This window comes from Panthera pardus, unplaced genomic scaffold, assembly GCF_024362965.1.
Source record: "Panthera pardus isolate Hobbes unplaced genomic scaffold, ASM2436296v1 HiC_scaffold_21, whole genome shotgun sequence".
Classification (NCBI taxonomy): Eukaryota; Metazoa; Chordata; class Mammalia; order Carnivora; family Felidae; genus Panthera; species Panthera pardus.
This window is the reverse complement of record NW_026526777.1, coordinates 364,802-390,000: the sequence shown is the minus strand read 5'-3', so window position 1 is coordinate 390,000 and position 25,199 is coordinate 364,802. Positions and strand designations below refer to the sequence as shown.

The 25,199-nt window shown below is 41.1% G+C and overlaps 1 protein-coding gene across 4 annotated transcripts in view; it reads left to right on the top strand.

Moving 5' to 3' along the window:
• Positions 1–25,199, top strand: part of GATAD2B (GATA zinc finger domain containing 2B) — an 87,297-nt gene that overhangs the window by 26,928 nt on the left and 35,170 nt on the right. Inside the window, exon 1 of one of the 4 annotated variants that reach the window (XM_053908671.1) lies at positions 5,180–5,202. The exons of 2 other annotated variants lie outside the window; for them this stretch is intronic. Coding sequence is in view for 1 of the 2 variants with exons in the window: in XM_053908669.1 (XP_053764644.1) it covers positions 13,078–13,130 (53 nt within the window). In the remaining variant the exon portion in view is untranslated. Of the gene's footprint in view, positions 1–5,179; positions 5,203–11,995; positions 13,131–25,199 lie in introns of those variants that run through there. One more of the 4 variants, XM_053908669.1, reaches the window with a different exon arrangement.

The window sequence follows — 25,199 nt, the reverse complement described above, 5'->3', positions numbered from 1 at the left end:
AATTTTATTGTTCAAATAGGTATGAACATTTGGGACTTGCCTGAAAAGAACTTGACCCTGCAAAGATACAGGGAAGGTACAGATAGGAGAGAATGAAAATACTTAGCAATCAAATACTAAGAAATGAGATGTTCTCAGACCTGGTCACTGAGTACCAGTAGATGAGAATAATAAGTTAGGGATTCAAGACTCTCCTAGTTAGGTATCTTGTGGGCCCTTGTTAGAAAGTTGCTTTGTTTTTGGAAGAAAAGAATTATAATTTTGTAGGTGTCAAGTCCTAATTTAATGTTCTAGATGATTTTCAGGTTTCTGTTTCCTAGGGGTAGGCAGAGGAATTCCCTAGTGCTGATGGGAAAATAAACCACCCTTATAGAAAAGAATTTGGGGTTTAGAAACATGTTGTGCCACATGAGAGATGAAATACTCGATGTAATTTACTTCCTGTATTTCTTTATGGTGATTAAGTCATTGAGACTAGAGTTTGACAGTAGTTTTTTGTGCCTGTTTGCAGTATGAGTCAGTCGAGGTTTTTGTGACCTCTGCAGCAATCTTGCTTCCTGTGAACCCAGGAGTGGACTTGTTAAGGAACACTGCTCTGAGAAAACCGGTGCTTCCTAATTCAGATGCTGCCTCAGGACAGGGAGTCTTGTTCCCCTTTCCTCCTCTTCCTGTGTAAGACTCACTCCGTGTTCTGCTTGATAAGGTAGTGTCCTTAGCTTTTATTTGGCTGTAACTAAAATTTTAATAGATACATTGTCCCAGTTAGGGGTAGACTTCAGTATCAGTTAGTCAGTCCCTATTTTATAATCCCCAAGTAATTGAAGACTGACCCCCCCCCCTTAAGCAGAAATTATTCTGTTTTAGCAATGAGTACAAGTCACCTGTTTCTAGAAACTAAAATCAATATATTATTTTGGATGTCATTCCCAATTTGTGTATTAGGCATTTGGGAAAGCAAAATGTTTTGTTTTTTTTTTAACTAATTTTTTTTTTAATGTTTGTTTATTTTTGAGAGACAGAGAAAGAACAAGAGAAAGCGGGGGGGTGGGGGGAGGGGGGGGGGTACAGATTCTGAAGCAGGCTCCAGGCTCCCAGCTGTCAGCACAGAGCCAGACACGGGGCTCCAACCCATGAGCAGCGAGATCATGACCTGAGCCGAAGTCAGCCACCCAACCGACTGAGCCACCCCAGGAGGCACCCCGCAGAATGGTTTTTGGTTTTGGGGTTTTTGTTTGTTTTTGTTTTTTTAGTACTGCTTGATTGTATTGTATACTATTTCTAAATAATCTGGAAATGAACTCCCATCTCCTAAGAATTAACTTCTTTTGACTAAGCTTTTCTGGATTTAACTTAAAAAGTGAATCTTATTGATCATATGAATGGGGTTTTGGCTGTTCTGTAATCTGATTTGTTGTTGTAATAGTAATTTTGAAATATCATGAGCTGATTTATCCAAATAGACTATACCCACTGAAAACAGAACTGTAGAGAGTTTGCAGGAGAGGACTGACAGCTAGATAAACTGTGGCTCATTTTTCTTGGCCACCAATAAATAGCTTATCCATTTTATACAGAATTTTAAGGTTGGCTTTTTAAAAAATAAATTTTATTTTCAACCTTAACAGTGCTTCTGATTTTGATCCTCTTGTTCCGAGTCCAAGGTCATAGGTTAAAATTGGCACAAAAAAGTTATCAGGTTATTTATAAAATTTGTGAAGAGCAAAGATGGTGACTGTATGGCTTTTGCCAATTTGTTCCTATTATTGGTGAGGTTTTTTTTTTTTTTTTTTGGAGTTTTAGCCAAACGTTTAATTCTACTGGAGGTGTTTTGGGTTTTTTTGTTTTTTTTTTTTATGCGTTTGATTGTACAAAGTTCATATTTCTTTTGTATGAGTACCTTCAGGCTTTTAGTTGTAATTAATTTGAAGTCTTATTTCCTGAATTCAGGTACATAATCATTTCTTTCTGTATCATGGTTACCCTTTATGAACTGGCCTTCCCAGTCATTTATCAGATGTCTTTTGTACGTATCTAGGTTATATGGACTTACTGTGTACTTTATTTTTTTTTTTAATTTTTTTTTCTTAATGTTTTTATTTATTTTTGAGACAGAGAGAGACAGAGCATGAGCAGGGAAGGGGCAGAGAGAGAGGGAGACACAGAATCGGAAGCAGGCTCCAGGCTCTGAGCCATCAGCACAGAGCCCGATGTAGGGCTCAAGCTCACAGACTGTGAGATCATGACCTGAGCCGAAGTCGGACGCTCAACCGACTGAGCCACCCAGGCGCCCCCTTACTGTGTACTTTAAAAAGAAGTCCTGGATCAAATCTTCTTGTGAGTGGAAATCCTACATGGCTTGTTGGGACGAATACTGGGTATTATATGTAAGTGATGAATCCCTAAATTCTACTTCTGAAATCATTATTACACTATTTAACCAACTTGGATGTAAATTTAAAAAAGAAAGAAAGAAATCATACATGCCTGTCAAAGAACATGTATATTTTACCTCAGTTGTATTTGGCTAATATTTTCTTTAACCTAGTGGCTTAGAGTAGAGATCAATGAGGCAAGCAGAGTGAATTGGGCTCTTGAGTTTTGGCCAAGAAATGCTCAAGCCATCGTGGTGTAATGGAATGAGTACGGGCTTTGGAGCCAGCATCTACTATTGTTAGCTGAGTGAATGACTTCATTCAAATTTCTTAATTTCACCAAGTTAATTTCCATATCTGTAAAATAGGAAAAGGACCCTATCTTCTTGCTTTGTTGTATGGATTAAATAAATACTTAGTGCATTAAATTCAATGCATTAAAATTCTCAGTGAATGTTAGATCTTTTCTTTTTCTTCAGAGCATTACAATTTGGATTACAGTTACCAAGAAGTATTTTAAAATTTACAATTTTCAGCTCACACAATAAGCAGCTTGGTTTGGGGTGATTATGATTTGGCTGAAAAAAAGCAGGGGTGTTGGCTGCCACATAGTTCTTAATTTTCCAGGATCTGAAGAAAAATACCTGTTGATGTGTGAGCATCTCTGGTACCTCTAGACTACTAATCAATTTAGTATACAGAGGAGATACTGTGGTGAACATAGTGTACTGCTTTAGCCTGTGTCAAGTTGGAGAATTAAACTGCGTGCTAACAGTAATCACTACCAACTGCTTAGTTGTATCTAAGCCTTTCATACTGTCTCAAAGACTGGTAAAAATTGCCCAGTGTTTACAATGCAGTTAAGTGTATTCAGTGGACTTAAATGAGCATGATGTCTGAACGAAAGTTGAAAAAATACAGTCTCCCCTGCCACGATTAAACATAGAACCTAGTGAGCTTCAGTTTGAAATTCATAGTTTGTCTCTTGTGGAAATGTATTGAATAAGTGGAAAATGGACTATTTTCTTGGCCCCATTTATCACAGACATGATGATTTCCCTTATCTCCTAAAATAGTACAATACCTAGATCTGGAGACCTCTGATGGGCTTCTGTTAAGTACGACTTACTGTGACTGAGATATTACAACGTCATCCACTTGAAGCTTAGCTTGGCAGAGTGTAGGGTTTTCCTGTGTAGTTTGTAAATTATTGAATGCCTTTTGCCAGTGGCCAGTACTGCCTATTTCAGATTTAGCTCAGTATTTGTTTTCTGAAAACAGAAATTAATATTAGATTGCTCAGGAAAACTTCTTTTACAGACTGAAATCTTTGGGTAGGGCATAGATTATTTTTCTCTGTGTTCTCTAGACTCTAGAAGCTTTAGCATTTGGAAACATGAGGGTTTTGTGAGAGATTCTGAAGGAAGTCCGTACAATTATGATTTGAGTTTCAGAAGCCCAAATGAGGCAGGCATTTGGGGTGGTTTATTTGATAGGAGAGGTCGATTGAAAAATAAGGACACCCCCTCCCCCTTGTTACTCCTTGTTCCTGTTTATAAAGAACTTATTTCCTTAAACAAAGATCCTAGCGTAAGGGTCCTCCAACCGGCACATGTCTAAAGCAATTACTACCGTTCCCCTTCTCTTTGGTTTGCTTGGATTTCTTCCCCACCACTTTCTGACCTTTTATGAGTACGTTTGAGAGATGAAAACTCCTTATAAAGTGATTGGAGACAGTCTCTCTAAAACAGAAAAAGGAAAATTAGGAGAAAGTTTCAGACATGTCTAGAGTCTTGATCAGTCTATAGAAGGACATAGGTGGTGTGGTAAATGGTTTATGGTGGGTGGGACGTTGGCTGGAGTCTGAGGAGGAAGAGTTCTAGGCTGGGACACAGGAAAAGGAGACAGTATTGCAGCCTCACTATGGCTAGGCCTAAACCATTACACATTGTTCAGTTGTGGTAAAATATACATAACAAGGACCTAACCCATTTTTATGGAGTGTACACGTACTGTCATGACTACTTTGCTCGGAAACCGTGCTGTGATTTGTGCTAGATGTGGGTTCAGCTGCCCCAAGTGGTGTGAGTGGTGTGAATCTGCGTCTACCTACCTGTGGGACAGCTCCAGGAACAGATCTCCAAGGAACACGTCTACTGTCTTACCGATGTCTGTTCTTTAGCACTAGCAGTCGGGTTTATTTGTAATTTGGAACATGTTTTGTCATTGATGCTGTGATTTCCTGTCCTGGATGTTGGCTCTGGAAGCTAAACAGTTAAAGCATCATGATTTCAGAGGAAACTAGCTCTCATGAATGAAGGCAAAGTTTGGCACTAGGCCAGAATGATGGGGGGCAGTTAGGGTGGGGAGACTAACTGACTTTTGTACCACAAATGACATTTAAAAAAATTAAGAGATAATTCCATGTCCTGAGGTTATAAACCGGCTTCAACTGGTTTCCACCCCCCCTTCTGCCCCCGCTAGGCATCATGGGTAAAAGTAAGCATCCCCCTGTTTCTTTTGTTTAATGTAACAGTACGCCATGTGATTGGCAGGGCAGTGCCCGCTTGGAGACCGGGTTTATGCAGGTCTCTCAAGGGGGCTGGCACGTATGGGGTCGTCCCTGTGCTATAGAAAAAGCCTTTCTTACGATAGAAAAGAGAAAGGGAGCCTCTCCCCACCTCCTCCCCCCAAAGCCCCCACAAAAACAAAAACCTAAACCCATCTTTTATTCCTTCTTTTCCTCCTTTTTCTGTCCTCCCTCCCCCCATCCCCTTCTTGTCTCCAGCTTTCCTGGCAGCTAGAGGAGGGAGCAGAAAAATGTATACCTGTAAGTACTTTTAACTGTCCTTGCTCCCCCCTCCCTTTTTTCTTTATCTAAAAGCAGAAACTCAGAATTGCTCTGAGTTCTTCACAGCCTTTTCCTGACTGTGTGTAGAAGGTGATATGCTGAGGTTTCTAATGGGATTGAAATAATAAATACTGTTGCTTTTTACAATTTGTTGTGGAGTAATTGTTTCTCATACAGAGCTCCTTTCGGTTTGGATCCTCAGTCGTCCTGCTTCATCCTTTTGCTGTAATGGTCTCTGGCTTCTAGTTTTCTTTGAGCTGAAGCTATAAGAAGGATATTATGCTAAGGTTTCCTTTTTCTTTCTTTTTGAAAAAAATTTCTTTTGTCTGTAGCAGTGATGGTTCTACTCCCCCTTACCCTCACTTACCCCCCCCTCCCTTTTCCATGTCAGCTTCAACCCTGCTCTGTGAATGGAGTCAGCCAGCTGACTGAGTGCTGGCATCACGCCAGCGGCTGCAAAGCAGTGAGAATGTGCGCGCGCTCGCGTGTGTAAGTGTGTACAGAACACAAAGGGAGAGGCCTGCAGCCTAGGAAATCACAGGCTATTATATAAGGAAGTCTGCGTCATCTCTGCTTACTTGGGCCGATGGACAAGGAAAAGGGGACGGTTTAGAGCAAGAAAAATACCCGTTTGATACACACACACACACACACACACACACACAATTTTTTTTCCTTGCTGTCTTTAAATAAAATTAGATTTTTTTGTTGTGGCAAAATGAGAGGGAGCTTCTCTGTCCGAGTGACAGTGACTGTGTTCCTAGTGGGAGCTAGTAACTCTTCTGGGAGGTGAAGCAGTCTGTTCCGCATCTGTTTTCCTGCCTCCATTTAGAGGTGTGCCTGCTCAAGGAAGAAGGGTCCCTAAAAGAGAGATGCTGCCTGGATTTAACAGCTGTAATTTGTTAAGATACCCCCCCCCCAAAAAAAAAAAAAAATGTTTCTAATCATTCCATATTGCCGAGGGTCCAGGAGTGGATGGCCATGGGGGTGCTCTTAGGAGACACAAAAAGCCATATAATAGAGCAAATAATATCGGCTAACTACTCCTTTGAGCGACCCCCCCCATTTCCTCTTTTATTTCTTGTTATTGTTCTATTTAGTGTATTATAAAAATGCAGTGTTCTCTCCTGCCATGTGCTGCGGAGTTAGAGTTATACAAAAGGAAAGTGAGGTAGCACATGGAAAGAAGGAAAAAAATTTAAGCTTCCAGACTTTGCAAGTGTTGCAGTTTAGAGATTCACGTGGAATGATTGTATGTTTCATTGGTTATTAGGAGCTCAGCATTCATTTAGAAATTGTATTTCAATTTACCACCAGTTTACCCTGGTGTCTTTTTTCTCAGTTTCTCTTTATGTGCTTCCTGGCTGTGATACATACATGAAGCGGCTCTTGTGTTAGGTGGAGTGTGAAATAAAGTGTATTAATGAATAAAAGAGGGACATGCTGTTACAGTTGTTTTATGTGAGTTTATTTTTATTTCTTATCTGACCATTCAGAATAATGGTGCTGATATGCAATAATCAAGTAGGGAGAGTTTGGAATGGGAGGAAGCTTTTGAAGTACTTTATCCTATAATAAGGTTTGTCAGGTTGCAGTCTAGAGGAAGCTCCTTAATTCAGTCTTTTTGTTATAGCCTATGAATTTGTACTCTTGCCACATTTTTACATCCAACAATCTTTGAGTATATGTATATTTTTCCCTTTGGCACATGAATTTTGGTGCAAGTGTTAAGAGGTGCACTCTGATCTGTGTCTCCCTCTCTCTCCTCCCCCACACTCTTTGTCTCAAAAAAAAAAAATAATAATACATTAAACAAAAATTAAAAAACAAAAAAAGGGGGGTGTCTGGGTGGCCCAGTCGATTAAGTGTCTGACTTCGGCTCAGGTCATGATCTCACAGCTTATGAGTTCAAGCCCCGCGTTGGGCTCTGTGCTGACAGCTCAGAGCCTGGAGCCTGCTTCGGATTCTGTGTCTCCCTCTCTTTCTGGCCCTACCCTGCTCACACTCTGTCTCTCTCTCTCTTTCTCAAAATCAAAATAATAAACATTTAAAAACACAAAAAGAGGTGCATATGAGGTTATACTTTTTTGTATCTATTTTTTAGTTTATTTTTTGAGAGAACACAAGCAGGGGAAGGGCAGTGAGCAAGACAGAGACAGAGGATCCAAAGCAGTCTCCACACTGAGAGCAGAGAGCCCGATGTGGGGCTCAACCGGGAGATCATTGACCTGAGTCGAAGTCGGATGCGGATGTTTAACAGACTGAGCCACCCAGGTGCCCTGAGGTTATACTTTCTTTAAGGGTTGCTGGGTAGGATTTACCAGAGCAGCTGGCCTGAGCTCATTTCCTAGGCTGCCCCCAGTTATATTCCCCCCAGATAGCTGGGGCCACTCTTCTTCTTTTCCTTTATAAATGAGTTAAGGGAGATTGTTTCCCAGTCGGTTGAATCCTGGGAGACAAAACAGTATCAGACCAGCCTAGCTCAAACCTCGAGACCAAAGATTCAGAGTTGTGAAATTCCCTGGTTCTTAGAAATAATAGTTACCTTTTTAAGTTGATGCTATTTTTAAATTCTATTTGGTAATGTTTTTTTCCATGGGGAATAGCCATTTTACATGTGTGTATGTGTGGTGGTATGTTTACCTCTTACATTGGTTTATATTAAATATAAAGAGAACTGAAGATGTAAAGTTTATTTCACCCCTTACCATCATCTCTAATTTAAGATTCTGTCTGTATTGTGATGCTTGCTTATTGGACCAATAGGTTTTAAAAAAGATCTTTGCAGCCTTTTATTTCTAACTTTTTTCCTGGTGCCTGGAAGCAGATTAGTAGGGATAATCTTACGATTAGGTAGTTATAATCAGTGAGGCATAAGTTAATACATTCTATTAATGGACAGACTTTGTGTTTCTTCTCATAGGCCCTAGTTATTGTTTAGGAGTGGATGAAGAGTCGTTTTGAAGGATGCGTGGAATCTGTCCTTTGAGCATCTCTGTCTCTATCACTTGTTTTAAATGATGTCTGGCAGAATTTTCTTTATATGTCAGAACTTTTGTACTGATTTATTATAATATGTGCTAGCATAACTATTATTATTTTATTCTGACTTATTATAAGAGGGTGGGGGGGAGGATTGCTTACCTCCTATTCATTGGGCTTTTAGGCAACACACCCTAACTTGTCATATTTAAGCATAGAGGTCTTTATGATCCTTGGTGTACAATAACTGAACACTGTCACCTAAAGCTCATCACCTAAGTTCTTGCATTCAGTGAAGTTTAATGTGGTAGTTAATGTGGTGACGCAGTTAATGTGGTAAACTCAGTGAAACAGAAGAAACACTGTAAGAGGAAGTAAATAGCAACCGTCTTTGCATTCTTATTCAGAATAACTGTCTTACCAGTTTGGATCAAAAAACCAAAAATGGCAATATAGATAGATACTACATAATATGATGATTAAGAATATGGACCTTAGCTGAGTCAGTTGAGCATCCGACTTCAGCTCAGGTCATGGTCTTGCATAGTGGGTTTGAACCCTGCATCGGGCTCTGTGCTAACAAAGAGCTCAGACACTGGAGCCTGCTTCAGATACTGTGTCTCCCTCTCTCTCTCTCCCCCTCCCCTGCTCATGCTCTCTCTCTCTCTGTCTCTCAAAAATAAATGTTAAAAAGGAAAAAAAAAATGGCCATTGAAGTAAGAGAGACCTTTGTGTTTGAATTAGGCTTAACTATTTACAGACTGTGAGACCTTGGAAAGTTACGTAGTTTATCTGTTTTCTATAAAAGGATAATTATTAAAATTTAAAACTCTGCTATAAAGGGCTTAAATGTGATAAGGTATTATAAAGCACTTTAGAGCTTAGCCAATAAGAGCTCAGTGAATTAAGTTAACAACTGTTACTGATATTCTGTCTGTTGGGTTTACTGCTGTTTTCAGTGCTCTTACTAGTTTCTTTTAGCCAGTCTGTGGCTACCTCTATTTTTTATTTTCGTGATGTATTTTGATTAAGAGTGGGTTTATTGACCTACACGTTGGACGAGTTTAGATCAGAAGTCAGCAAACTACTGATTGTTTTTGTAAATAAAGTTTTATTGGAACACAGCCACACATATTTCCTTACAACAATGGAATTGAATAGATGGCCCACAAAGTCTGTAAAATATTTACTATCTGGGGTGCCTGAGGGGCTCAGTGGGTTAAGTGTCCAACTTCGACTCAGGTCCTGATCTCTTGGTTCATGAGTTTGAGCCACATGTCAAGCTCCGTGCTGACAACTCAGAGCCTGGAGTCTGTTTCGGATTCTGTGTCTCCCTCTCTCTCTCTGCCCCTCCCCCTTGCGCGCTCTCTCTGTCTCTCTCTCTCAAAAATAAATAAACATTAAAAAAATTTTTTTTAAAGTGTAGCCTGGGTGGCTCAGTTGATTAAGCATCCGACTTCAGCTCAGGTCATGATCTCATGGGTTGAGTACGAGCCCCAGGTGGGAATCTGTGCTGACAGCTTGGAGCGTGGAGCCTGCTTCCAATTCTGTGTCTCCCTCTTTCTCTCCACCCCTCCCCCACTCATGCTCTTTATCTGTCTCTCATAAGTAAACATTAAAAAAGAATTTTAATAAATAAATTAAATATTTATTATCTGGCCCTTGACAGAAGAAGCTTGCAGACCCATGGTCTAGGTCTAGATCACTTTTCCTAGAAAAGTGAGCCAGGAAGGAAGTTCTAGAAATCCAAAGGGAGGTAATTAAAATTGACTAAACTTAAATGAACTAGAAGGAGTGGGTTTTTGGTATGGGATTTTGTAGCCTGGCGGATAGCAGAAGGAAGATACGTTGACATAGCTGATATGAATTAAGGTAAAGGAAAGTAACGTTTGGAGTTGGTTAGGTAATAATATTGGGGCATTTCATATGGTGGTATTAAAGAGGAGTACAAACAAGAAGGGTTTGCCACCAAGTAGTTTGCATTGAACCTGGAAGATAGGGGCGCCGGGCTGGCTCAGTTGGTGGAGCATGCAGCTCTTGATCTTGGGGTTGTGAGTTTGAGCCCCACGTTGGGCATAGAGCTTCCATTTTAAAAAATCTGGAAAAGACATGAATTGGTAGGTTTCTTTGTTAAACATGTGGATTAGTTGTCAGAGTGTGGTCTGTGGATTCCTTGGGATTCCTGAGAGCGTTTCGGAGAGTCTTGAGATCAAAACTGTTTTATAGTAATACAAAGGCTTTTTTTGTTTGTTTGTTTGATTTTGCCTTTTTCACTGTGTTGACATTTGCACTGATGATCCAGAAGTAATGGTCAGTAAAACTGCTGGTGCCTTTGCATGAATCAGAGCAGTGGCACTAAACTATACTAATATTCATTGTATTCTTCACTGCTGTACAGTTCAAACTTGCAGTTTAAAAAAAAAGATGCAGTTTCACTTGAAAAATATTTTGATGGAGTGGAAATAAATTTTACTTTATCTTGACCTTTCAGAACATGGCTTTTGAATATTTTGTGTGATAAAGTGGGAAATGCTCATGAAGCACTTTTGCTGTGTACTGAACTACAGTGGTCTCAAGGAAAAGGACAGTCGAGTTGCAGGCTAACTAGCTGCTTTCTTCATAGAACCGTTCCTACTTGATGAAAGAATAATCAACACACTGTGGTCTGTAGACTTGGGTATCTGACAGACATTCTTGAAAACTTACAAGAACAACTTGATTATATTTGTGCCCGGTGATAAAAGTAGAATAAAAATTAAACCAGAGTTGGACAGCTCAGAACTTACTTTTATGATGAGATTAGTGGTGACATTACCCAGTATGATTCGTGTTTATATTGTATAATGAAATATGTCAGCACTTGAGATGTGCATGACTTAGTGGACCAGAATTTTCCAAATGACAAATGCATGATGTAACAAAATCACGTGTGGGTAAAAGATCTATTCAAAGTGTGAGATAAGATGGACCAATGGATTTTAATGTTACAGTGTGAAAAGTTCATTGATAAGGTTTCAGATTTCAAATTGCAACTAACCCTTGGAAACTGTTTTGTTAATTGAGGTAAAAGTCACATAACATAGAATTAACCATTTTAACTTGTATGATTCAGTGGCATTTAACACAGTTGCAGTGTTGGGCTACTACCACCTAAATCAAATCCCACAACAGTTTCATCACCCCAAAAGGAAACCTGTACCCACTAAGCCATCACTACCCATTTCTCCTTCCCTCAGCATCTGGCAAGCACTAATGTGCTTCCTATCTTGATGGAGTATCTGTTCTGGATATTTTACACCCATGGAATCCTAGGACATGTGACCTTTCGTGTCTGGTTCCTTTCACGTAGCATGTTCTTGAGGTTCATTCATGTTGTAGTGTTTATCAGTACTTTATTCCTTTTCACATCTGAGTAACATTCCACTTTAGGGATATACCACATTGGCTTGTCCGTGCATGAGTTGATGGACATTTCAGTTTTTTCCACCTTTTTGGCTACTGTAAATATTACTGCTATACACATTTTTCTGTACGTTTTTGACTGAATCCCTGTTTTCAGTTCTTTTGGATATTTACCTATAAATGGAGTTGCTGAGTCATGTGATAATTCTAACTTTTTGAAGAACCACCAAGCCATTTTCCAAAGCAACTGTACCATTTTATGTTCCTACCAGCAATGTACAGTTCTAGGATTCCAGTTTCTCCACATCCTCAACACTTACTATTTCCTGCCCTTTTTATCACAGCCATCTTAATGGGTGTGAGTTGGTACCTCATTGTGGTCTCAATTTGCATTTCTCTAATGACTAATGATCTTTGCATGTGCTTATTAGCCATTAATATATCTTCTTGTTGAAGTCCTTTGTCTGCATCTGTCGAGCTTTGAGTATATCAAAGACGAAGGAATCCACAGTTCTGATCATTTGAAAAGATTGCTGGAATACCCTTCTCTGGTATCAGTATGAACTCATAAGTTTTAATTTATACACCTGTTTATGTACACGTGTGCACATACAGAGATAGAAATAGATGTGTGCGTGCTGGTGCGTGTACACGGATTTCCTTTTTCTGAGAGGACTTGGAAGCAGTTACGCCACCATAGCAATGAGCACGCATGACACCAGGTCTTGTTTTCTAAATGCTATTGTCTGGGGGAAGAAACTCGAGTTCCTTGGAGAAGTGACTTAGGGCAAAGGAAAAACGTCCTTTGGACCTGAAACATGACGTGGCTACCAGGAGAGAATGAAATGCTAAAACAAACAAACAAACAAAGTGGTGTACCAACTTGAAGGAGCTTTCAACACCGGATCTGGGACAAATTGAAGAACAAAATAAGTAATGATAGTAACAGATTATAACCCATGGGATAAAATAAATATCCCTAAGCCCACGGTGCTGCAAATAAATATTTGAATAAATAAATACGAGACAGCCATGTATTACAGTAAAATTCAAATTAATATAGAAGGAATGATGGAAACATTAGGCAGATACTAATAATGGTTACAGGCAAGAATTGTCTGTGAATGCTAAAGTTAGTCGGTGGAAGTTGGATGCAAAATGAGATTTTGTGTAGCCTCAGAGTATCTCTTCATAGTAACGTTCAGTGGAGAAACCCGTCAGACCCCACCTCCCTCAAGTGATTACAGTTAACATCATCATAATGCAACACGTTGACATCATGTGCTTGCTGAGAGGGTACACTGAGAAGGGTACAGTATTGCTTTTGTGCTATTTTTGTCAAAAATACGTAACTTCAGTCTAATGAGAAGACATCACATTAACCCAAATTTGGGGACATTTGACAAAAGGGCTGGCTGCAAAAGTGTGAATGTGAAGAAAGAATAAAAACTGTCCCAGTTAGGAGGAGAGATGTTGGAGATCCACAAGAGCAGTGTGGGGCTGCAGACTGAATGTGGAAGCAGGTATGGGAACCCAGCTGTCTGGGGTTAATGAAGCCAGACATTAATGAGATTTGCAAAAAATGTGAAATAGTGCCACTCTTCTCACTGTACTGTTCTCTTTTTTGAGAAAATAGTTGTTGTTTTTTCTTATAAAGGATATGTCACTCATGTTAACTTGGAATGTGGGCTTTTTTTTTTTTTAATGAACTAACATTTTTAAAATTCTGTTTTAATTTCTGATATAGTGACTGTTGATAGCTCTAGCCACAAGCAAAATCTCTTTGGAGCCACTGATTTTTTTTTTTTTTTTTTTACATTTATTTATTTTTGAGAGACAGAGACAGAGCACAAGTGGGGGAGGGGCAGAGAGAGAGGGGGAGACACAGAACCCGAAGCAGGCTCCGGGCTCCGAGCTGTCAGCACAGAGCCCGATGCGGGACTCGAACCCACAAACTGCAAGATCATGACCTGAGCTCAACTGGCTGAGCCACCCAGGCGCCCCTGGAGCCACTGATTTTTAAAAGTGTCTTCTTAAAGGGATCCTGAGACCAAAAAGTTTTGTGAGCCAGGAGAGTGTGCATGATAACTGCAACAAAGACCCCCCCAAATACGATGGCTCAAACAAGATACAAAGTATCTCTTTCGTGTACTTGCCTGATGTCCATGGTTCTTGTTGCTGTATTGCTTCATGTGGTAGCTCAGGAATCGAGTTTCTCTGACATGAACTTTTCTGCTGATGCCCAGGACAGCGGTTCGCATGCTTTAGTGTACGTAGTCACCAGGAGGGCTTGTTAAAACACTACTGCTAGTCCCCATCCCCAGCAGTTCTCTTTTTTCTTTGTAATGTTTTTTTGGGGGGAGGCGGGGGGAGAGCGAGCACGCGTGCGCCCGCGAGTGAGCGGGGAAGGGGCAGAGAGAAAGAGGGAGGGAGAATCCTAAGCAGGCTCTGCCCTGACAATGCAGAGCCTTATGTGGGGCTCGATCCCACAAACTGTGAGAACACGACCTGAGCCAAAATCGAGTTATACGCTTAACCAACTGAGCCACCCAGGCCTCCCTTTTTGGGGGATTTTTAACTTACCTGACAGTAGGTGACGTAGCAGTGAATAATGTAGACCAGTCTTTCACTCCACAGACTTTAAAATTCAGTGGAGGGAGAAAACCGACAATAAGCAAATGCAAAAACAAAATAAAAACAGAAAGCAGAAACAAAACCAAACCAAACCACGTAGTGGAGTGCGCCTGGCTCCTCCTTAGTTGGAGGAGCATGTGATTCTTGATTTCAGGGTTGTGAGTTTGAGCTCCGTGTTGAGTAGAGATTACTTAAAAATAAAATCTTTAAAAAAAACCGAGTTTGGGTGCCGTTTGTAGTTTTAAATAGTCGGATCCATGCTGTTCTACCTAAGAAGAGCTAAGACAGTTTCTTATTCAATGTCATATATGTATGTAATTTTTGCTGCTTTAATTTGGAGAAGTGAGTCTTGCCTCAGCAGGAAGTTGATAAAAGGGAATTGTACTTTTCTTTGAACCCCAGCTCCTTTCTTTAAGCTTGATGCTTTTGCAGCAGCTTTAGGAATATTTGCAGTAATCTGCCAGCATCTCTGTAGTTGTGTCAGATTGTTTTCTCTGATTGGCCAGATTTATTTCCAGTTTGCCAGATATCGTTAGTATAATGAGCACTTTAGAGTCAGGTATGCTGTGTTTCTATCCTGTTGGGAGAGTAGGGTGGTCTCTTTTGATTCTGTGTTGTCTAAGTCTCCTCTTAATGGAAAATTGTTAATAGAGATCCACATCGATGCGCTTGGTCACACCTTTACTATTCCACCAGTTCCTGGATCCTAGAGATTGCTACCACTGGAACTGTGTGGAAGCAGTCTCTGAAGTGCTCCAATGAGGGGCGCCCAGGTAGCTCAGTTGGTTGAGCATCCGACTCTTGATTTCGGCTCAGGTAATGATCCCGAGGTCATGGGATCAAGCCCCATGTCGGGCTCTGCACTGAGCATCGAGCCTGCTTGAGATTCTCTCTCTCCCTCTGCCCCTCTCTTCCCCTCCTGTGCACAGATCTCACTCTCTCAATAAACAAAGAAACAAAATGATCCAATGAAATGGTACATTTGGAGATAATTTCACTCTTTGTAGCATCTAAGATGAAACCTGTTGTGTAGCCATTTTGTTATCCCTTAGGGGCTCTTACCCCCATCTGAGGAATCGGTTTCAGAGTTTGGTTTATATGTGTGTAAATTCCTTTTGGGAGCTGAAATAGGTTACGTTCTGGGAAAGTGCAGAGTTAATTGCCGGGAGTGATTGGCAATAGGAGGCATTAGGTAGCTGGGAAGGAACTCAGCTTTCTGGTTTGCATCTGGGTGGCTTGGGTAGCTTGAAGATGTGCAGGACAAGACCATTGCTTGGCAGGGCCTGCAAGTGCAGTGTGCTTCCGGTTTGGTGGCAGATAAATGGCCGTTCGTTCTGCTGCACGGCTGCAGGGAGAAGGCACAAGCCCCCAGTCTCTGAGGCACTGGTGAGAGAGATAGAATTTGCACCTATGAGTGTGTCTGTCCCTTTGAAGTACGCGGATTGTCGTTGGGAGACTTGAGTAGGCCTGCTCTTTGTGGGATAACTAGGTAGCTAGGCTGCTGCTTTCAGCATTCTCCCTTCTCCGCTATGACTAATTCAGTAGATAGAGCTGTAAATATTCTTGAAGGATATCTGGAGAAAATTTTGTGAGGCCAGAATCTTGGGAGATTTTCCAGTGGCGTGTAGGTCACTGTTTCCCTGTCACCACCACCTCCCAGCTCTTGTTTCCTCAAAATGTAGAAATGTGGTTACTCTCACCATGAATTCAAATGCCTCTGGCTTTTATTAGTCTGTTTATGAATGTGTGGGTGTGGTAAACACATGCTTCATGTGTGTGCTGCTGTTTGCATGTATCATACCTATGCAAGATAATAATTGAATAAAAGTCTTCAGTGATGGAACGGAACATTACAGGCGACCGCCATCAGTGAAATGAAGCGGGCACCCCTTGCCATCCCTGGTGTGGTAGAAGGGGCATGTCCTGGGCACTGGAATTAGATCTAGGTTTTAACCGTGACTCTCCTGTCGTGTGTGACCTTGGGCATGTTTATTTAGTCTTTCTGAGTCTCCGTTACCTCATTCATAGGATGTGTGGGGGAAATATGGACTGTACTGAGAATTAAGTGAAAAACTGTTGCTGTGGTTCTTAATCCACAGTTTTGGTATTAGCCATCACTCAACTGTTGTTCTCCTATTTTGCCTTCCTCTTTGCCCCCAAACACACCTTGCTACTTTTCTTCCTATTGAAATACACTTTCCCCCAACTGTTTTCAGATTTGTGTGATGAATGGTTTATCTGGGAAGAGGCTCTCCCGAACATGTGTGTACAGAATATACTTAGGAGATCTTCTGAGCAGGGTGAAAAATCTCAACCATTCAAAACTCTTCTTTCCTTCCACCCATTGTGGGTGGGGTTTTATCCACCCTGGGATGAAACATGAAAAATACTTGTTTTTGTTTCTCCCTTCAAGTGTTATCCCAGTAGTATTCCTCCAGAAACGCTATATTTGTTCTATTTTGCACAAAGAAAAATGGAGTTTTCTAGATGAGTTCTGGAGGAGATTGGAAAAATGTGGCTTGCTTAGCAATTTACAACCTAAATTGCTTACTTGCCTGTTTCTTTTGTGAAAGTTTAGGCCAATCATTCTTAAACTGTAAAGTGCCTAATAATCAGCAAGAAAAACAAAATGCAGATCCTTTGCTTAGGAAATTCCAGTTTATTACTTTGAAATGGGCCTGTGAAGAGGCATTTTATTTTTTAGTTTTTAATCTCTTTTTTAAGTTTTTATGTATTTTGAGAGAGCAAGAGAGTCACAAGCCTGGGAAAGGCAGAGAGAAAGAGAAAGAATCCCTAGCAGGTTCCACGCCATTAGCACAGAGCCCAGTGCCGGGGCTCGATCTCATGAACTGTGAGATCATGACCTGAGCCGAAATCCAGAGTCAGATGCCTGACCAACTGAGTCACCCAGGTGCCCTGCGATGATGCATTTTAAATAAATATCTGTAGTAATTCTGGTCCAGGTAGTCTAAAACAACACTTAGAGAAACACCGATTTAAAGTAAAAGAAAAATGACAAAACTAAATGTCTCAGGTGCCATCCACGGATCACACCTTGGTCTGCGTGGTCTTCTATAGAGATACTTCTCCAAACCTTCTCTAGGGGAGGACCAGTTTTTTGTTTTGTTTTATAATACAGCATGGGCCGATACGGTGAAATGAATTACTAGAAAAGGAAGATTAAAAAAGATATACAGGAATACAGACCCAATATTTTTTATTGTTAGATTCAGCAGGCAAAAACATTACTCTGTGAAGTTAAAAGAAAAGTTTCTACATGCTTACTCTCAGCTTATGCTTATCTTGTTGCAGAGTGATAACTAACAGTTCACTGGCCAGCATCAGTCCGTGGGCTACGCTTCGGATAGTGTTGTTCTTCAGAGATGAAAAGGATTTTGTGTTGAAACTGGCAAGCTGGAAACAGCTGGTCTCTCCTGCAGTTCCCAGGAAGGCTGATTTTTTCATCTATAAAATTGAGACAGTTTTACTACTTTGCCTATCTTATAGGAATGTTAGGAGGGCCGTATAAAATATAATGTGTGTAAAAGTACACTGCAGACTTAAAAAACTAATGTAAGTTATATTAATCATCACAAACATTTATTGAACATATTATTTAGCAGGGAGTTTGTCGGCAACGAGGGATGTAGGGAGATATGGCAAGGGGCTTACTATTCATTTTATGTATTTGCCACATAAGGTTGGCAATATGCTGATTAAATTCCAGATTCATAAAATTTCCTAGACTTGAGCAGTCTTGCTCTGAACTCCAGGAGCATTCTATTTTTAAAATACGCAACTTTGTGATATTATTTTTTGTAATAGTTCTGAAATAAGAATTTTGAGGGGCACCGTGGTGGCTTAGTCAGTTAAGCGTCTGACTCTTGGTTTTGGCTCAGGTCATCTCATGGTTTGTGGGATATAGCCCCGCATTGGGCTCTGCACTGACAACAACAAGCCCACTTGGAATTCTCTCTTCCTCCCTCTCCACTCCTCTCCCACTCACGCACACACGCTCTCTCAAGCTTTTTTTAAAAAATAATTTTTGAAGGCGTATACATGCTTGTCTAATGGACTGGAAGCATTTTAGAGGCAGGCACCCTTTTCAGTTGAAGTTTCTGGTGCTCCTTGTGTACGGGTCTTTTGCTGTTAATCAAGGAGATTTCCCTTCTCCCAGCTGGCTCCCAGTTTCAGGCTTGCTATCCAGTCCCACACCCTTTCTCTCCTTTGCCCAGCTCCTCCTCTCAGAGCATTTGCGGAAGATGGAGATCCTTGATGTCAGGAATACATTCACCCGAAAAATTTTTGAGTGCCTGTTATGTACAGGTTAGGTGAAAGAGATAAGAAAATAATACATATGGTGCACCTGGGTGGCTCAGTTGGTTAAGGGTCTGACTTTGCAGGTCATGATCTCGTGGTTCGTGAGTTCAAGCCCCGTCATGCTCTGTGCTGGTGGCTCAGAGCCTGGAGCCTGCTTCGGATTCTTCGTCTCCCTCTCTCTCTGCCCCTCCCTTGCTCACTCTCTTTCAAAAATAAACATTAAAACAAAAGCAAAAACGTACGATTCCTGACCTCTGGGATCTCACAGTTTTTTAAGGGAAATGCACAAGTAGTTCAGTAACAAGATCAGTACTGACGTGTTCAGAATGTTTTGAGAACACCGAGGGAGGGGATGAGGAAACTTCATTGATGAGGTGACCATCTAATTTACCATCTAAATTGAGACTCTATCAAAGGGAAAAGGGGGGCTTTTTATCATCATGAAGGGACAAGAGGTACAAACTGGGACTGTTCCATGCAAACTAGTACACACTGTCACCTGTTCATAAAAGATACGTCTTTGTGGGCGCCTGGGTGGCTCAGTCGGTTAAGCGGCCCACTCTTGATTTCAGTCATGATCTTGTGGTTCATGGGATGGAGCTCCACGTCGGGCTCTGCACTGATGGCATGGGGCCTGCTTAAGATTCCCTCTCTCCCCCCTCCCTCTCTGTCCCTCCTCTGCTTCCGTGCTCTTGCTGTCTGTCTGTCTGTCTGTCTGTCTGTCTCTGTCTCTCTCTCAAAATAAATATACTTGAAAAAACTGTCTTTGTATAGTGTTAAAGAGTTGGAAGATTTACTAAGTAAAGAAAATGTCACAGTTATGAGAGAATATATAGGTGTGCCAGACCCATATAATACTTACGGACAGGAGTGGCAGAAGGTAAGGTTGCTAAGGTAAATTGGGACCAGGTGATGTAGGGACCTATGTGCTATTGTTGGAGGTAATGAGAAGTCTTTCATATTAAGGCTGGGATGGTAAGATTAGACTTTTTTCTTTTTTTAATGATTGTTTATTTTTGAGAGAGAGAGAGAGAGACAGAGTGTGAGGGGGAGGGACAGAGAGGGAGACCAGAATCCAAAGCAAGCTCCAGGCTCTGAGCTGTCAGCACAGAGCCCAATGCGGGGCTCAAACTCACGAACTCAACCATGAGATCAAGACCTGAGCCGAAGTTGGACACCCGATCCACTGAGCCCGGCGCCCCCCCCCCCCCCGCTTTTTTTTTTGAGATCACTTTTACAGGCTATGCGGAAGGTGAATGGGGTGGGGGCAGGGGAACCTTTGATACTGAGACCACAAGATCATATTTAAAGTATTTGCTGTAGATTAGGAGAGAAAATAGGATATTCTGAACTGAAGAGTGTCAGGAAAGTTGGAAAGAACAGAGAGACTCCAGAAATACTTAAATCCTTAGAGACATTTAGACTTGTGGGGAAAAGTCACTCTGCTTCCAAGATACCTGCTTCTGGCTTTCTTCTTACCTCAGACCACCCCCCATCTTCTTTGCTAGGTGTTCTCTAAATGTTATAATGCATAAATGTTGGGCTCTTCTCTGTTTCTAAATGATTTTGTGTACCCCTGTGACTTCACACTCTTGCCTGTATGCTTAGGGCTCCTGAATTTATGGCTTCGCCCTACACATCTCTTAGCTCTAGCTTGTGTCTCATAGGTTTTTCAGAGTTAATGTCTTAGAGCTACACTTTTCATTTTTCACTCTAAACATAGCATTATTCACCATTTTCATACAAGGCATCATCATTCGCTTTTTCTCACAGTTCACATTCAGTACATCAGGATTTCTCTTGGCCCTTCTTTCAAGGTGTGTATCCTAACTGATACTCTCGATTCAAGGCCGCTCCTGATTTGGTCCCTCGATTACCTCTTCTACCTCGTTTCCTACCACTCTCCCTCTGGGATATGGCATTTCAGCTTCGCTTTTTTTTTTTTTTTTTTAAATACTGTTTCTTGCACATATTAAGCACGTGTCTTAAGCAGCAAGAATTTCCTGACTTGCTCCTTTCTCTCTCAGATACATTCAGACCTCACTTCCTCACTTCATTGAGGACTTAGCTCAAGTGTTCTCTCTTTAGACAGGACTTTCCGGACTGTGCTTTAAGAATAGTTTCCCCTTGGGGCACCTGGGTGGCTTTGGTCGGTTAAGCGTCTGACTTCAGCTCAAGTCATGCTCTAACAGTTTGTGAGTTCGAGCCCCGCATCGGATTCTGTGCTGACAGCTCAGAGCCTGAAGCCTGCTTGGGATTCTGTGTCTCCCTCCCCTGCTCGCACTCTGTCTCTCTCAAAAAAATGAATAAATGTTAAAAAAAATAAAGAATAGTTTCCCCTTCCCCCTCCCTCATCTAACACTCTCTAACCCCTTTTGATGCTTAACCTGTTTTGAAGGTACTTACCACTGCTTTATATATGTATATGTTATTTACTTCCCACTAGAACATTAAGCCCAGGAGGATAGAGACTGCTCAACACTGTATCCTCAGTGCTTAGAATAATGCTAATAACAGGTGGCAGGCATTTCACAAATACTGTATTTCATAGAATCTAAGGAGTATCCATGCTCTGTCCAGGCACGCTCCTCTCCCAGTGCCTCCAGCTCTTCACCAACCAGCAAGTTCCTGAACCCCGTATTGTTTGGATTTTACAGAGGCTTCCTCACATAGACATGGTGTATCATTAACTCAATTTCCAGCCCCTGTCTGGAGGATGGGGATGGGGAGTGAGAATTTCAAGCTTCTAATCAGGGCTTGGTCTTTCTGGTGACCAGTCCCCACCCGGGAGTCCTCCAAGCACCCACCCGGCATCACCTCGTCCGAACAAAAGATGCCCCCAGTGTTCTTATCACTTAGGAAATTACAAGAGTTTTAGGAACTCTGTGCCAGGAACCGGAGGCAGAAACCAACATACGTATCTTCTGTTCTCTCACACAAGCCCAGCAGTAACCACAACCATAGCTCAGGAGGGCTACGCGCACTTCACCGTAATGTTGCTGCTCAGTCGAGGGTCACTGTCCGCGTTCTTGTGGCACGTTACTTTCCTGTTCTCTGTGGTCGAGTTAAAGGCCTCCTTTTGAAAAAGGAGTATGTTCTGTTCTGCCTGCTCTCTTTTTTTCAGTTAAAACAATCTAAAAAGTTTTTAACTTTTAAGAAATATGAAAATGTTTAAATATATATATATAATTATATGTAACGGTGAGCAGCTTATGTAATTGCCATCTTCAGTTAACAATATTTGCCGTATTTGTTTCATGATATATAGCATATGCATATTTTTTCTGAACCATTCCAAAGTAAATAATTTACGTCTTACGCTTAACCAACTGAGCCACCCAGGCACCCTGTTTATTTGAAGCCGAGAGACATGTCTAGTCTGAAAAGATACCGAGGTAATTATTATGAATATAAAGCTTACACTTTCAGATCATTTTTGACCTTGGGAGACCATAGACTCTAAAACTCTGCAGTTGCATTACAAAACACCTGGTAATGTTGGATAAAATATAGCAAACTTTTTTTTTTTTTTTCCTTTTTAAAAAACTTCCTTTTCGGGGCGCCCGGGTGGCTGAGTCCATTGAGCGTTTGACTTCGGCTCAGGTCATGATCTTCGCGGTCAATGAGTTCGAGCCCCACATGCGTCAGGCTCTGTGCTGACAGCTCAGAGCCTGGAGTCTGCTTAGGATTCTGTGTCTCCCTTTCTGTCTGCCCCACCCCCACTCATGCTCTATCTGTCTCTCTGTGTCTCTGTCAAAAATAAACAAACATTAAAAAAAAATTTTTTTAATAAAAAATAAAAAACTTCCTTTTAAATGCATAGCTGAGGGACATCTGGGTGGCTCAGGCAGTCAGGCATCCGACTTCAACTCAGGTCATGATCTCACGGTTTGGGAATTTGAGCCTTGCATCGGGCTCTGTGCTGACAGCTCAGAGCCTGGAGCCTGTTTCAGATTCTGTGTCTCCCTCTCTCTCTGCCCCTCCCCTGCTCACACTCTCTCTCTCTCAAAAATAAATGAATATTTAAAAAAATAATAATAAATGCATAGCTGAGCCTGGAAGAAATAAGGAAAATCATCAAGGACAACAAATGAAAGGTGAACTGACAATGAGCAGGGTGTATGTGACTTAATGCTGTGACAGTTCTGGCGCTTTTCTAGTCTCAGTAACCAAAAGACTTGGTTTTAATGCTTATGAGGGTTCCAGAGAGACAGCATTAGGCCTAAATGGAGCAGAGTTAGAGATGAGAATCCTCACAGAAGACTGGGAGCTTTATTTTGTTTTTAATTTTTTTTTTAACGTGTTTTTTTTTTTTTTTTTTTTTTTTTTTTTTTGAGACAGAGAGAGACAGAGCATGAACGGGGGAGGGGCAGAGAGAGAGGGAGACACAGAATCGGAAGCAGGCTCCAGGCTCTGAGCCATCAGCCCAGAGCCCGACTCGGGGCTCGAACTCACGGACCGTGAGATCGTGACCTGAGCTGAAGTCGGACGCTCAACTGACTGAGCCACCCACGTGCCCCTGTTTTTAATTTTTAAAAATGTTTTATTTATTTTTGAGAGAGAGAGAGGGACAGAGCGTGAGCAGGGGAGGAGCAGAGAGAGAGGGAGACACAGAATCCAAAGCAGGCTCCAGGCTCTGAGCTGTCAGCACAGAGCCCAACACGGGGCTCAAGCTCGGGAACAGTGAGATCATGCCCTGAACCGAAGTCGGATGCCCAACCGACTAAGCCACCCAGGCACCCCGAAGACTGGGAGCCTTATAAAATTTTTTTTTTTTTTAGTTTATTTTTTGAGAGAGGGAGAGAGAGAGAGAGAGACACACACACACACACACACACACACACACACACACACACCCAGGGCGGGGGAGGGGGGAGGCAGAAAGAGACAGGGATAGACAGAGGGAGGGAGGGAGGGAGGGAATATCCTAAGCAAGCTCTGCACTGATCAGGCTCAGAGCCTGATATGTTACTCGAACTCATGAACCATGAGATCATGACCTGAGCTGAAATCACGAGTCAGACACTTAATTGACTGAGCCACCCAGGTGTCCCAAGGCTGGGAGCCTTGAAGGCTCAAGAAAAGGAGGTGACCATAAAAAATTCCATCCCCTAGTTCAAACAAGCAAGGAAACTTGTAGAACCTAGAACTCTGGGTTCTGATTAGGGATTGGTGGGAATATCCCCTGAAAATTTAAGTATGGGCCTACACTCCTACAGGGTTAAATTATTTTTGTCTTGATATCCCCAAGCTGAGAAGTAAATATAAAAAATATTTAGAACCCTTTATACCCTTGGGGTAACTGGCAGGAGCATATGGAAAACTACTCTGGAGGAACAGGTCCACAGTCCAAACCACAAAAGTCCCAATGAAGACAAAGCTCACGGTAAAAATAAAATAAAATAAAATAAAAACAACAACAACAAAAAAATAACAAAAAGCACACACCAAAAAAAACCCCAATTCATTTACCATGAACAAGAATCACTTAACAAAAATCAGTAGGAACTGAGACTTAAGATAATAAATCTCTTGATTACAGTTTATAAAATAAGTATATTTAAATAGTTAAGTACAAAGATTTTGAAAGAGTAGAAAAAATGCTTTGGGGGAGACAGACTTGAACAATGAACCAAATAAAATATCTAAAAATGCAGAATATGGTCTTCTATTCGGCAGGTATTTATTTGGGCCAGGTACATTTTATGGGCCAGGCACTGAATAAAATAGGAAAAAACAAACAAACAAACAAACAAACAAACAAAAACACCTCTGCCAAGGAGCTTAACATTTTCATGGGTAGGAAACAGACCACCAAATATAAACGTGGAATATTAGTCATAGAAAAGAAGGAAAGCTTGCCATTTGCAACAACATGAATGGATCTTGAGAGCATTATGCTAATTGAAGTAAGTGAGAGAGAAAGACACCGTCTCATATGTGGAATCTAAACACAACGCAACAAACAACTGAGAACTCACAAACTCACAGAGAACAGATTAATGGTTGCCGATGGGGGTGGGAAGATGAAATGGGTGAAGTTGGTCAAAAGGTACAAACTTAATTCCAAAATAAGTAAGTTACAGAGATGCTTGTTAATCCATGGAGATGGAACAGACAGCATGGTGTGACTGTAGCTAATGATGCTGTATTATATATTTGGAAGTTGCTCCAAGCAAGTAGATCTGAAAGTTCTCAGCACAAGAAAGAAATTTAACCGTACGGTGATGGATAGTAAGACTTACTGTGGCAATTACTTAATATGTGTAAATGTCAAATCTTGATTATGTACATCTGAAACTAGTTTAATGTTACCTGTCAATTATATGTCAGTTTTTAAAAAAGCATAAATGATCCTAAATTAGAATGAGAACCCAGATATATGAAGTCCTGAAGGCCAAGTGAAGAAAGCATTTCAAAAAGAAGGAATACTGATTTGTTTAAATAGTGCTGAAAATTCAAGTCAAATGAGGACTGATTTTTTTTTTTAAGTTGAGGGGAAAAAAAACTGTTGGATTTGGTAGCATGAAGTTAATTAGTGACTTGGAAAAGATGGTTTCTTTATGTTGAAAGAACAAAATCTGAACTGAAGTCGTTTCAAGAGAAAGTGGAGACCATATAGAGGACACTTGAGGAAT